General features: G+C 39.1%; 1 protein-coding gene across 3 annotated transcripts in view; it reads right to left on the bottom strand.

Moving 5' to 3' along the window:
* CPQ (carboxypeptidase Q) overlaps positions 1-13,320 on the bottom strand; it is a 570,439-nt gene that overhangs the window by 109,064 nt on the left and 448,055 nt on the right. For 2 of the 3 annotated variants that reach the window (XM_077167279.1, XM_077167278.1), the window contains exon 7: positions 6,087-6,288. The exons of the other annotated variant lie outside the window; for it this stretch is intronic. In XM_077167279.1, coding sequence (XP_077023394.1) covers positions 6,087-6,288 — 202 coding nt within the window. The remainder of the gene's footprint in view (positions 1-6,086; positions 6,289-13,320) is intronic. 3 annotated transcript variants of the gene reach the window in all.

Below are 13,320 nucleotides of genomic sequence, written 5' to 3'. Positions count from 1 at the left end.
ACAGATAGGCACTGATCATATATAATTTTACTGAAGGGTTCTCACAAGCCAGATGCTGTTGTCAGCACTTTATAAGTATCACTCCATTTAATTCTCCAACAGTCCTATAACTTGGGCACTATTCTTACTCTCTGTTAATAGCTGAAGAAACTGAGACAACGACAGGTTATTTAACTTGCCCAGGGTCACGCAGGTAGGTCAGGGTGGAGCAGGAATTCAGACCCAGGTCCAGGCTGTGAGACTTGAGAGTCTGTGATCTTGATCATCATGGGTATATGCACTCCAATGACAGTTGGGGGACACTTAGCTGGGATTCCCCCAAAGTATTGTCAGGTGATTGAAGGAAAATACTCTTATTAGATCATTATTTTATCTACAGTGCCTAGAACATGGCCTGACATTTATATGAATACATGCATGTATGATTAAATAATAAACCTAGTCCTCAAAATGAGCAGACGTGGCATACAGCCCTCTCACAGAATAGTGCCTTTATATCATCATTTATTTCTCCTGGGAGGAGGCCCTATAATTCATACAGCGCAGGACATATGGTCAGCGTGAAGCCTAGGCAGCAGCAAGATTCCCAATGGCCTCTGTCAATCTGAAGTGCATCTACTGCAAGCGGTGGGGAGGTGGGTAGGCAGAGGAAATGCTGATAGGCTGCTCTGGTGTGTGATTTCCAATGACACGGTACAAATGTGGGTGGTACACAACCCATCTAGAATATAGCAGCCAAAGGATATTAAAGTAAGAACTCTGACTCACCTGAAAAGAGGTAGGAAACAGCTGTCCCTCTATAACTCCCTGTAGAGCCCTATTACTCTGTAATATATTTCTTTATTCTTGATTTATTTGTTCGGGCCTGTTTCTTCCCACCATCATCCCTCCCAGCTACAGCGTAAATTCACAAAAGCAGAGGCTCCGTAGGTCTTTTTCATTCTGTATCCTCAGTCTGTAAAGCAGGCACTCAAAACATGCTTAATAATTGAATAAAAGTGCCCCAGTTATTTAAAAGAGGGCTACAGTCACAAATCAGAGAGTGCCCTTTTCAAGTTCTCCGAGGGGTGAAGTCTGCTCACCACGTGGCATTGATCTTTCTAAACATCACTGCACAGAGAGTTTGCACCATAAGGGAGGCATCTTTTAATTAGGGACAGCAGGGGACATAGAACTGTGGGGTTACACTATTCCATCTGGTGACTGGAGAACATCTGAGTTCTGGGTCCAGAGGCTGAAACTTCAATTTACCTTACATTCCCATTCCCACTTGTGTCTTGATCTTCTTCCTCAGAACATCTTTAAAAAAAAAAAAAGGCCTCTGGAAATGCAGAAATGGAAAGTTTTAATTTAGTTCTGCTTAATGCCATATGAGGTATTGGACAGAAATAAGCAAGATGGAAAAAATGCGAAATTCTGAGTAATCTGCATATTTGGTACTTCAACATGGACTCTAAACAATTATAGAAAAGTTGAAAGAAGTTAAAATGTTACTTTTAAACAATTCAATATGTAAAGGCAGAAGACTGCTCAATGAAACAAAGTTCTTAGTAAAGTAATCATAATTTTTGGTTGTGTACTACATTACAGTTAGACCTTGCTCACATTAATTTTACTACTCCTATGACCCTAGACCCTAATCATTCAATATTTGATTTGTGGACATCTTGTTGAGGGCCTGGCAAATCTTCTCAGGTACCAGGAGTTCTGAGGACTTCACAGTTGATCACCATTACTAATGCAGAGTAAGTGCTAAGAAGGGAAGTGTGCGCAGGTCACTACAGGTCCACACACCCAAGGGACACTTGTCCAAATAGTGAAGAATTAGGGAAGATGTGTACAGTGACAAGAACCAGAAACTGAATCACGATGAATGAACAGGAATTAGCTGGTGAAGAAGCCACAGTAGGGGAAGTCCAATGGCAGGGAAGAGTGAGAGCACCAGGAAGTACATACAATTAGACCTGTATGTCTAATAGATGGATAGAAAGGAGTGAAGGAGGCTAATGGATGAGTCTAGACCCAAGCCAGTGGGTAGAACAAGAATTCCATGCTAAGGAAATACTTTAGTAATACATGGAACCCTGAAGGCAATAAGAAGACACCGAAGATTTAAGCCAGGAAGAGAGATGATCAGATGTTGCAGATAAATCTTACTGGCTAACTCAGCAGAAAACCCCACCTTCTTCCCAAAGAACCCCGAATTTTCCCATATATCAGGAGGCTATGCTTTTCAGTGTAGACTGGGTGTCACTCTAGGACAAAGAAGTGAAATGTGATCAATTTAAGTTCATTATGCTAAGTACACTTGATTGCCACTACCTGATTTAGGTATAGACATATGTCATCATTTTGGCCGAAGTCCTTGAGGAGAAATCTGTGGTGGGACATCTGGTAAAGAATACCACACTCACAGAAAGGGTTATCAATTGTGGGCATTCTCCCTTCCACTACTGCAGAATGTGTGAATGTGTTGCTTGGAACTATGGCAGCTATTTTGGGACTATAAGGGAACAAGTTTGAAGACAAGAGTCAACAGGCTGAGGATAGCAAAGTAGAAAGATGGAAAGAATCCAGGTCCTTGATATGGTTGAATGACCAAATTAAGTGTTCTATAACCACCACTCCTGAGTTGTTTATATTTATAATTCAGAGAAAGCATTTGTTACCACCTCAATCCCATGCTAGTGATGGCAGTGTGGAGCTTTGGAAAAAAGCTATCATTTGCCAGCTGTATGGTGCTTCATAGACATCAAAAAATATAGAATGGGTCTAAAAGAACATTAGAATTTGGAGGGGGAAGAAAGGAGTCTGTTAGGGAGTGGAAATCAGAGAAGATTGGTGTATAAATAAATGTAGAACAGAGAGTTTGGGTGGAAAGTACATCCAAGATACCTATTATTATTATTTTGTTTGTATGCTGCATAGCAGGGGTCACATTTCATTCTTTTTCCATGTGAGTACCCCATTATTGCAGCACTAACTGTTGAATTTTTTTCTTTTGTTTGTTTGTTTGTTTGTTTTTTGGGGAAGTGCATGGGCTGGGAATTGAACCCGAATCTCCGGCATAGCAGGCAAGGATTCCACCAGTGAACTACCCTTTCAACCCCTTATGATTTTTTTAAAACCTTTTCCCCTAAAGCCTTATATTTATATATATTGATATTTAACCTGTCCTTTATGGAAACCATCCAGATGGTTGAGGGACATTATCCTTCTGTTCCTAAATATAATCCATTCATAAATTAATCTATGTGTTCTTAACAATTAATGAAAATTATAAATCGTGTTGAATTCTAATTCTAATTCTACCTTTACTCTTAATTAGGATTTCTGTTTTGAGTATACACAGGGCATTAAAAAATGGGGCCCAGCCATCATACAGTCACCACATATTACAGAAATGCAATGGGCCTAGAACGTGGTAGGGGTCCAATAAATGTTTTTTGAATGAATGGAAGAAAGGAAGAAAAAAGGGAAAGAGGAAAGAATGGGTGGAATTTGGAAATAAAATTTCTCAGTGTTTTTAAAAGTTAGGCAAGTGGGTATGTAAACCATAACTTAATCAATATTTTGAATTCTTAGGTTTAAGTCATTGTGATTTGCCAGGTCTTCAAGGATACAGCACATACAACGTGTATATTTTTATTTGCTTTTTCAGATTAGCAATTGCTCTTCATCTTTTTCTAAAGCTCGTGAAAATTTCTGTAAGTATCAAGAGTTATGAACAGTTCCATTATTTCTTCCAGGAATAGCCAAATTTGAAATATCAAAAGATAACTCAGAGGTAATAAGGGGAAGACGGCCATAATTTTATTCCATCTCACAATACTCTAAGGGAAATAAAAAAAAAGAATTCCAGGAAACATGTATCGTGGTCTAAATGAACTGCTGACTTTATATAAACCTTCCTAATCTACAAAGGGAGAGAGGAGACTGGAAGAAGATATGTGAGAAGGAATAAGTAGTTATTTACAATAACAAACTCCTTTCCCCCAGGGGGAAATTATTCTGGAACAGGAATGAATTGAAACCTTTTACACAAGCAAGAGCTGAGTAACATAAACATTTCAGACACTGCCATAGATTCAGAAGACCATCTCAGCATTCCAGAGCCCCCTGGATTGTTGCATATTGTGGGAAAAGGGCCACTGGCCTTGAAGCCAAAGTGACCTGTTCTCAGGATGACTTCAGCACTTAAAAGCAATATAGCCTTGAGCAAGTCTATATTTAACCCCTGTGAATCCAGTTTCTTCATCTACAAAATAGGGATAATTGTATCTATTTCACAAGAGATACATTAACAAGTGTCTGTAAAAAGCCTAAATGCCTGGTAAACACCAGGAGCTCAGTAAATGGTAACTCCTAAGGGACCAAGAGAGGCTTACATTTCCAATCCACTCCGTTACATAGAAATCAAATCTGACCAAAGGCAAAGGCAAAAAGTCTCTCTACTTGGGGTGACCACAATCAAATCAATTTGTTAATCCAAACAGAACCATTCTACATGTGAAGAAATAAAACTAGAGTCGATTATCAATAATCCAGAGCAGCAGAAGCAAGAAAGACCTGGGAAGACAGGGTACCAGTCTCTTTTGTCCTAGTTATTTCTTTGGTTTCAACTCTCTCACCTCCCGATAATCATTGATTTCCAATGTAATTCACCCATAATCTATCACCACAGCTCCCACATGGCAGCCTACTTAAATTTTCTCAAATTTTAAGAACATTCTTTCTGAAAAATTTAAGGCTCAGCAAACTCTAACAATCAAATAAATTATTCTATATAACTCAACCCCCCTTTCTCTGACATGGATCATGTTTATTAATGTCACAGAGAGAGAGAGAGGCTTGGATCTGTCCAGATGATGTACAGCATTATAAATGGAAATGTTGCTTTAAAATAATTTTAAAATACGCTTAAAATATACACAGACCAAGTGGAGAGAATTTGCGCCCTTCCTTGTATTAGAATAAAGGAAAGCTGCTTCTATCTTTAGCTCTGAATTATCATAAACCTTAAACCCTAACCTATGCTTTAAAAAAATCTACAGTCTCTCAAGCATCCATGAAGTATGCCTTTGGTGAAATTTAACTCTGCAGACTGAACTAAAAAGGTTGGATTGGGATGGGTGTAGTGAGATACATTTTTTGCACCCATGAAATGCTTTGTGGCCAAAGAAATGGTTCTGGAAATAGTAATGTTAAAACTTTTCAAAAGCAGACCTACCTATTTGTATAATATAAATACAGAACAATCTGTAGATGGACCTTTAGTTTTTTCAATTATGGATACAATAGTGTGGAGGGAACAAGCTCGGGTCGTAGACACTTGATAGCTTAAATAACCCTTCTACATGGCCAGTCCTCGGTAAACTTGTAAAGCAGTTTATTTTCTATAAGGTTGTTCCCCTTTTGATTGCTATAACCTCCCCAGGCCTACTCCCATTCATTCCTTTCCCCTGTTGCTTAGGACATCTCTGAAAGATATCAAACTGATAAATACCTGATGAGAAGAATTTAGTCTGATGTTCAATCTCTTCTAGGAGACTTTGCATTAAGAAAAAAAGAGTTATTAGCAGAAAATACTCTACCTCAAGGAATAAATCTCCAATGGAAAAATTTCAGACACCATGATATTTGGGTAGGGAATTATTGGGATTAGAGAAGATTTCCTAGCCAAGTGCTAAAACTGGAAGGGCATTATTAGAAGTAATTGCCTTCTACTAAAATTCTCAAATTTTAGTCATAACTCACATGTGCCATAATCACCAAGAATATCTGTTAAAGCAACAACAACATATTATAGATTTCTAGGCCCAATTCCAGAATCATTAATTCAGAATCTCTAGGAGTGATGCATTTTTAATTTAGAAAGGGAAAACAGACGTGTAAACATGTACAGAGTCAAATGAACTAATCCGGAAATCATCAGATTGTACCTTATACACAAAAGCTTAGGGTTTCCATGCATTAAATGGCCTATCATTGTCCATTTTGCCATGTTAGAATGGAAGCTTCAGTTAAACCTGTGGACTGCACGTTAGGAAAACCACCCTCATACTGACTTAGTCTTTTGGTCTTACCGGGTACTCCAGCTTGGATCCAGTAGTTAATGTCTGTCCCTTCTCCACCCTTAAAGACCCGGGTGACATGGATGGGCTGCAGCAGGCTCATGACCTCCTTCATAATGGTCCTGGCCTGGTCACTGCCAGTGAACTGTAGCCCACAGGGTGAGAAGGTGCCCAGGTCAGACTCCATCACCAGGCTGAAGTTGGAAATAGCTTCCTAAACAAAAGAGAACAATGTTTGGTTTATATCTGTTGCTTCTTTGTTTTCTCCTTGGGAACTATCAAACAACAACAACAATAACCAAATACTTCACTTTCTTACAAGCTGTTGAAACACATGTTGCTTTGCCTGACTTAGGGACTGGTCTGCTTCTTACCTAACCACTCTGAGATGCACAATTACTCATCCTGGGATTTGCCAGACTCAAGAGCTGACTTGGAAGGATTATAAATATATATAATGAAGGGGAATATAATACCCCCTATTCAAGTTGCTCAATTATTTCTACCGAAAATAATATAATTTCAACCAATTTTCCTAAGTGCCTACTATGGTCCAGTGTAAAGCCCCCCCTAAATGGTTGGAGGTCTCTAGATACTGTTAGCCATGCTCAGACAAAAGAAGGTATGCTCAGTGGCCCTCTTTCTCTGCACCTCTTCCTTCTAAATAGATATTCCACCTTATTTTTATTGTGAGTGCTGCTGAAGCTTAAAGGCATCAAACTGACAAGCTTGTCTTGGGTTTCTGATTTTCTTGTTGTGCCATCTGTTGACTCTCTAGGGATGGTGCTAATAGAAGAAGGCATGAAATGTAGCTCTCCATGGTGTAAAACCACAGCACTCTAATCCCATGCAACTCTGCCAGGCCACTAGTTTGCAAACTCTTTCTAAATAAAATCTGGTAAGAAAGCACATAATGATTTTGTGTAGCCAATATCGTCACTTCAAGAGCTTAGAATGTAAGAGGCTCTCGCCAGGTTGTACAGCTAAAATGCCACTCAGCCCTAAGACTTGAGAGTTTAAGCCTCTTCAGATTGGCAAGGCTATCTGTTTCTCAGAAACCATCCACTTCTTCAAGAATAACCAATGACTACCATGGCTGGCTTATTCCCAAGTCATTCTTAGATCTGTATTGCTACTCAATTCTCATTATTTATCTAGTAAAAATCAATAATAACATTTGTACAGTGCTTCCAGAGAGATTTCACATTCACGGTTTCCTTTGATCTTCTCTGACAACTTTGTAAAGGAGACAAAGCAGCTTTATTACTGATGCTGGTATAGTTAAGAACTGAGGACAGAGAGGTCAAGTAATTTGCTCAAAGTCACACAGCTGGCAAATGATAGCTTTTTTCCAAAACTCCACACTGCCATCACTAGCATGGGATTGAAGTGGTAACAAAAGCTTTCTCTGAATTATAAATATATTTCGCTTACATAACTATTTGAACGTTGTATAAGTGTTTTTTTTTCTAAAACGGATTCTGTTCTACAGTGATTTCCTAATTGCCATGGAAGCGCACTGTTACTACAAGGGCAAGAACAGTTGCTGGTTCTCAAGGAGGATGCTGCCAGCATTTGCAGGACTGAACTCTGCAGCCCTGTCATGCCAGCACTTTCTTTTTCTTTCTTTTTTTCTTTTTTTGACTGTTGATGATGAAAAGGTTAATAAAGCAGAAGTCTGCTCATATTTCCACTCTCATTTCAAAGGATTCCTGTCTTCAAGGTGATTTTCAGAGAAAGACTGAGGTATTTATAATAAGAAGTGCCACCTCAGCTTTCCTCTGTGGCACTGCCTGGTGGTAGCATCATTAGAGTTAACAATTTGCAAAATATTTGCAGTGATGTCTGACATTCAGGGCTTGATTAACTAGCACACTGATATTTGGTCAGTATGTTGACATGCAATTTGGATGTCCTGACCCTCTCTTCTTTCATACCCTGCTACACCCCACCTCGAATTTCTCCCTCCCCTGTGAAAAGGAGAGAAAAGAAAAATTATGATATGTCTTACAAATGGGAACAGAATTGGGTAATGTTGTGTGTGGGGGTTTCCACATTACAGTCAGATCCCATTCTTCCAAGAAGAGAATTAGGCAAAGTGCTTCTAATTATGTACGATTTAGGTTAAAAGTGGAGCAAGTTAGCAGTTTGGCTATCAGAGCCCACACTAATGAGCAGCTTGGTGAGGTGGACACAGCCCTGACCCGGCCACTGGCATGCTGGGGTGCAGAGGGGGATATCTGACCTCTCCTGTCCCCAAGTCATATCACCTTCTCCATCTGTAAATTGGGACAAATGCTCTTTTCCAAAGTTTGAATAATGAGACTATGCATATGGAGCTTCGAGCTCCTTCAATGAAAAGACCTTTGTTGACCAAAGTGAAAGTTGCTGTGTAAATTTAACTTACCAGGCCTCCAAACAAAACATTTATTTTGGGCTTCCTGGCCTTCTTCAACCACAAATGAAGGGATGTACAAGCGACAGGGGATCCCACAGTTTGTGAATGACACTGCAGTGTCACTGGATGTTGATAGGAACATAAAGAATAAAGTAAACAAAGAAACGCTGAAAGCGTGGCAGGCCATATATGTGGAAGCCTGTTTAGCAGAGAGTTAACGAGTATGGATGGACTTTGGAATTATCCAGACTGGGCTTGACCTTCAGATTGACCAATTACAAGTTGTGTGACATTGGGCAATCTGTGTAACCCTCTCAGTTTCTTTTCTACGAAATGGGGGATGCTAATGGCACCCTGAACATAGAACTGTCAGAAATACCGCCTGCAAAGCCTGGCACAAAATGTAACACTTGCTAAATCTCAGCATTCTTCTTCTTATTGTTCTTAGCTGTAGGCATCAATATCCTTCAGATTTTCAAGGATGATCTTGGCAATAACCTTTCTGTTGGTTGTCTATACGTTGGTGCGGGGATGGGGGTGCATGGGTGGCTTCCTACATGCCCGACATGGTGTGAATTGCTTTAAAGCTTATCTCATGTAATACTTACAATCATTCTAATAGACCTAAGTGCTCTTAGAGCTCTCATTTCACAGATGAAGCAACTGAGGCTTAGTAACGTGAACTCACTTTCCCAGGGTTATTCAGCTAGTTCAGTGGTTTGTCCGGGATTAGAACTGCAGAGGTCCGCCTCCCCTACGCTGTGCCTGGATTGCACCACCTCCCTGTCTCTTGTGAGGCCACTTCTGTCGGGCCACACAAGGCCTCATTTTTGGTTAAAAAAAAACAAGAGATTATAGTTAAACCAATGTATAGATTTAAAAAACTTTACCTTCATCATCATAATTCAAGGTCTACTTGGCCTGATTTCACTGTCCGTGCTAATAATGTAATTTGATTAAGCAAAGGAGGAAAAAGGGGAAAAGAAAAGCCAGAAAACCAAAACTTTGACTCCACAATTTCCCTCCAAAGAGGGATAAAAGCCCTAAAATAATAAAACATCTTTTCAGGTCAAATTAGGCAGGATGTGCAAATATCAGTATCCCAGAATTCTGGCATAGGTAGAGAAATGCTTGATTTCTATTCATGTAGAAATGTAATAGCTGCTGCTAACGTGATGGCAGCATTCTATTGTTTTCTATTTATATATAAACATCTCCATATGTTTTCGATAAAGAACTAAGAAAACAAACCACCCACCCTCCATGATACCATGCTCTCGCCTCATTTATGGAATCACTGTCTAATCGTTAGCACATGTTGAAGGTACAGGGAAAACAAAATGTCTCTGCACAAAGAGATGGGAATGAAGGCCGGTCATGGTATTGTTAGAATCGTGGCTTCTCAAGAACGTGTCGTCACAAACATCCATGTTCTTTACTATGCAGTGAGTCACTGGGGACACGGTGTAGATTTGAAAAGCTGATTATAGCTAGTGACAGCAAAGCAGAGCTATTCTCTTCTCACTCAACCTATTTTAGCACACGTAACAAGATATTTGTCCTCTTATTTACAGAGTGTAGGAAGAAACGTACTCCTAGAGCTGAATGCTTTATTTATTACTGTGATAATCATCGCGATTGAGACAAGCTGAGGCGTACAGATGAGGAGGCTGAGAAGGTCAATGATAAGCTCAAATATTATCTGTAATCCACCCCCACCCCCCACTTTGCTCTCTTAATAAAGAGAAACATCTCTTTATTAGGTGCTTTGGAAACTGACATTCATCGCCATGTAGATAATTCAATGCAGAAAAATGCTCCCGAATAATCTCTTAGGTTGGGACTAGTTAACATCTGCTCAGGGTTGAGAGTTCATAACTTGGCTGAGTGTTAAAATCACACTCTGTAACATTTCTTCTTTTCTTTTTTTTTTAAGGGTCAGCTCCCTGTGAAAGAACAATTTGGTAAGCATTAGCATTCTTTGGGTGCAACGCAAGATTAAAAAGAAGAAAATTGTTTAAAATACATATTGCATGTTTTAACATGCTTACTTCCTGATATAAGCACAAGGATGACGTTTATGTGCTTTGCTTTTATAAAATTCTAGGTGATTCTTTAGAAATACAGACCCAAGTTCAACAACCTCTCCTCTCCTCACAAATGAGGTTTCTTCTTTTTTGTTTTAAAGATTTTATTTTTTCATAACCGAGGTGACATGTCTTTAGTTTAACTTAAAGTGACACTGGAATCCCAAAATCAACTTAAAAGAAAAGAGACTCCTAATTATTCGAATTAATCATGTACCCGCTTCAATTCAATCTTCAAAGAAGTAAATTCTACCCTGACACAGGGCAATCAACCTCAGTACCACTTTTTTACCCAGTAAATGTTAATATTTTACAGATGAAGTTGGGATTCTGTTTGGTCAGGTGGTAGGCTCAAAACAAGTTCTCAAAAGCAAATTGTCTTACAATATTGCATGCTGAGTTGCTGCAATCATCTTTTCCAGTGTGGCAATGACTCTGGAATTCCCAGTTCAAGGGGCAAGGGATAGGGCGTCCTTTACACAGCTTCAGCTCAAACAGCTGTTATGTTTGGATGGTAAGCAGAGAGGTCTCCCCCTGTTATACAAAATCAAGAATAGGCTTTACTTTCTGGTCAGATCTACTGAAGTTCTCACTTTCATTTCTAATGGTCTCCAGTGTTCAGTTTTGAACAGTCTTGGGTACCTGAGGGAGAGCCATGAAAGGGATGATGACAAGGTGGAATGTCATAAGTTGTTTTTATTTGACAGCTAAATTGGCTGCAGCTTGGGGAAATGGGCAGTCTTGGGTAAGTTCCATTAGTACTAAAATTGCAGACACCTATTGTGGTTTTGACACTGTTCTGCCTGGAGACAGTGGAAGAGAATATATAGCTTCTGGGGGTCTCTTTCCTGCTCTGTCATTCCGTGGATGTACACAGAAGGATCCCATTGTTAGACAAACCAGTGTTTTCAGGCCATCCCGTTTTTATAGTGTCATTTCAGGTACTCTAGATCTCAACGAATTCTCTTCTTATGTTGGGTAAGGCTCACAAATAGCCTTATATTTACTGAAAACACATCATCCCTCTATAAATGTCACCGTGGTAATCAAGGTGAGTCCAAAGACTATAGAAAATATGTATAAACATAAGGTAAAATAATTATTTCATTTATATTATTTAGGAAATATGACAATTCACATTTTCTTTAGCAGGAAAAGAAAGACTTATCAAGGGCACTTGATGGACAGACTGTGAAAGGATCACATAGGGAGTTAATGTCTACCTTTTTTCTAATTTTATTGCTGCATTTTGAGGCAATGTATTAGATAGAACCAGTGAGATTCAAGATCTCTCAAATTTTTATTCCTTTAGTATATAATACATTGGTCAAATGCTCCATGTTACTAGTTCATATTCATTTCTATATGCAACTTTAGAAAGAACTCTCCAATGCAGCTGGCCTTGTGGAAGTACCCTTCTCTGTCTTTATCATTCTCTCCCCCCCCCCCCCCAGGTTTTCTTCCTGTCATCCTTTACTGTAATATCCACTACACTACTCTCCTCTCTCAGACTCAAAATGTAAGTACAAAATTGCCTAAATGAGAAATTCTTCATTCGGCTGATCCTTTTTCCTTAACACTGTAACATGCTAAAAAACCATAAAGAAGTGTTTCTTGTTTTTGGTGGTGGTGTTTTACAAGGCAAGACTGTGCTTCCTGGTTGACTTCTAATATCCTTTCTGAGAATGCCTAACATTCTCTTGGCTAGGAAGGCTGCAGCAGGCCTTTTAGTCCCTCTCCAAGGTTATAACTGTCAGCTGAGCTCGTCTTCTTATAAGTAGGTTATTTCTTTTTAAAATGCAATCTTTTCACTTGCTTGTCCTGCAGAAATAGGCTACTCTACACTCTAGAACCTAAGCATTTCTTTGATCCTATGACATACTGTATTAAAATCCGATTCATTAATTCCTTATAGCCTAGACTCAAGCACTTACAGCTTTCTTGGATGATAATATCCTCGGGTGTTTTATTCGATCAAGCCCCCCTTGGATTAATAGTAGTAAAGCTGCTAAACATGTGGTAAACACAGCTTCATAATTTTATTTTTTTTAAGCACAACTTTCCTTCTTCTCTCCTGAAAGCACAGTAATGGATCTGAAACCTAATGCAAAATAATAATACCCAAATATTGAGTTTCAAGGTTCTTGGCCTACTCAAATAACTTCATGCCCTACCTGCTTTTTCCAAACCTTGCATATGCCTACCATTCCACACCCTACCTTATGTACTGTGCTGTTGCACTTTATTCAACTATTTTTTTTATACTTGCCACACTCCTGAAAGAATCCAAGGATTCTGATAAGAAAAGACCCAACTACCACATTAAAAGTGAAGGTAAACTATCAAGAACCAAGAAAATGCCATAAACTCGGACCCATGAGGGTCCGAGTTTATGTGGATTTCTGCCATATCTCTAGCTTAAATAAGAGTCCAGCACATAGTAGGTACTAATAAATGTTTGAGGAGAAAGAAAGTCACAAGAAAAAGTTGCCATAATATCCCAACAGCACCCTGAGGATATAATTTAGCTCTAACTTGTGGTTACCAAGGTGAGGAAAGATTGATGTGTTACTGGACTCTCATTAACTAGGAAAATGAAGCATACCTCCTGCTCCTTGAAATAACTGAGCTATTTTTCCAGCATTCAATTGTAAGAGGAATTATTATGTGGCTCTTTATATGAGGAACACTGAACAAAATGGACAAAGTCTTCAATAAACGAATTTCAAAAAGAGGCAGAAACACTTTTTCAAAAGATGCT

The sequence above is a fragment of the Tamandua tetradactyla genome, chromosome 6, assembly GCF_023851605.1.
Source record: "Tamandua tetradactyla isolate mTamTet1 chromosome 6, mTamTet1.pri, whole genome shotgun sequence".
NCBI lineage: Eukaryota > Metazoa > Chordata > Mammalia > Pilosa > Myrmecophagidae > Tamandua > Tamandua tetradactyla.
This window is presented reverse-complemented; position numbering and strand designations above follow the sequence as displayed.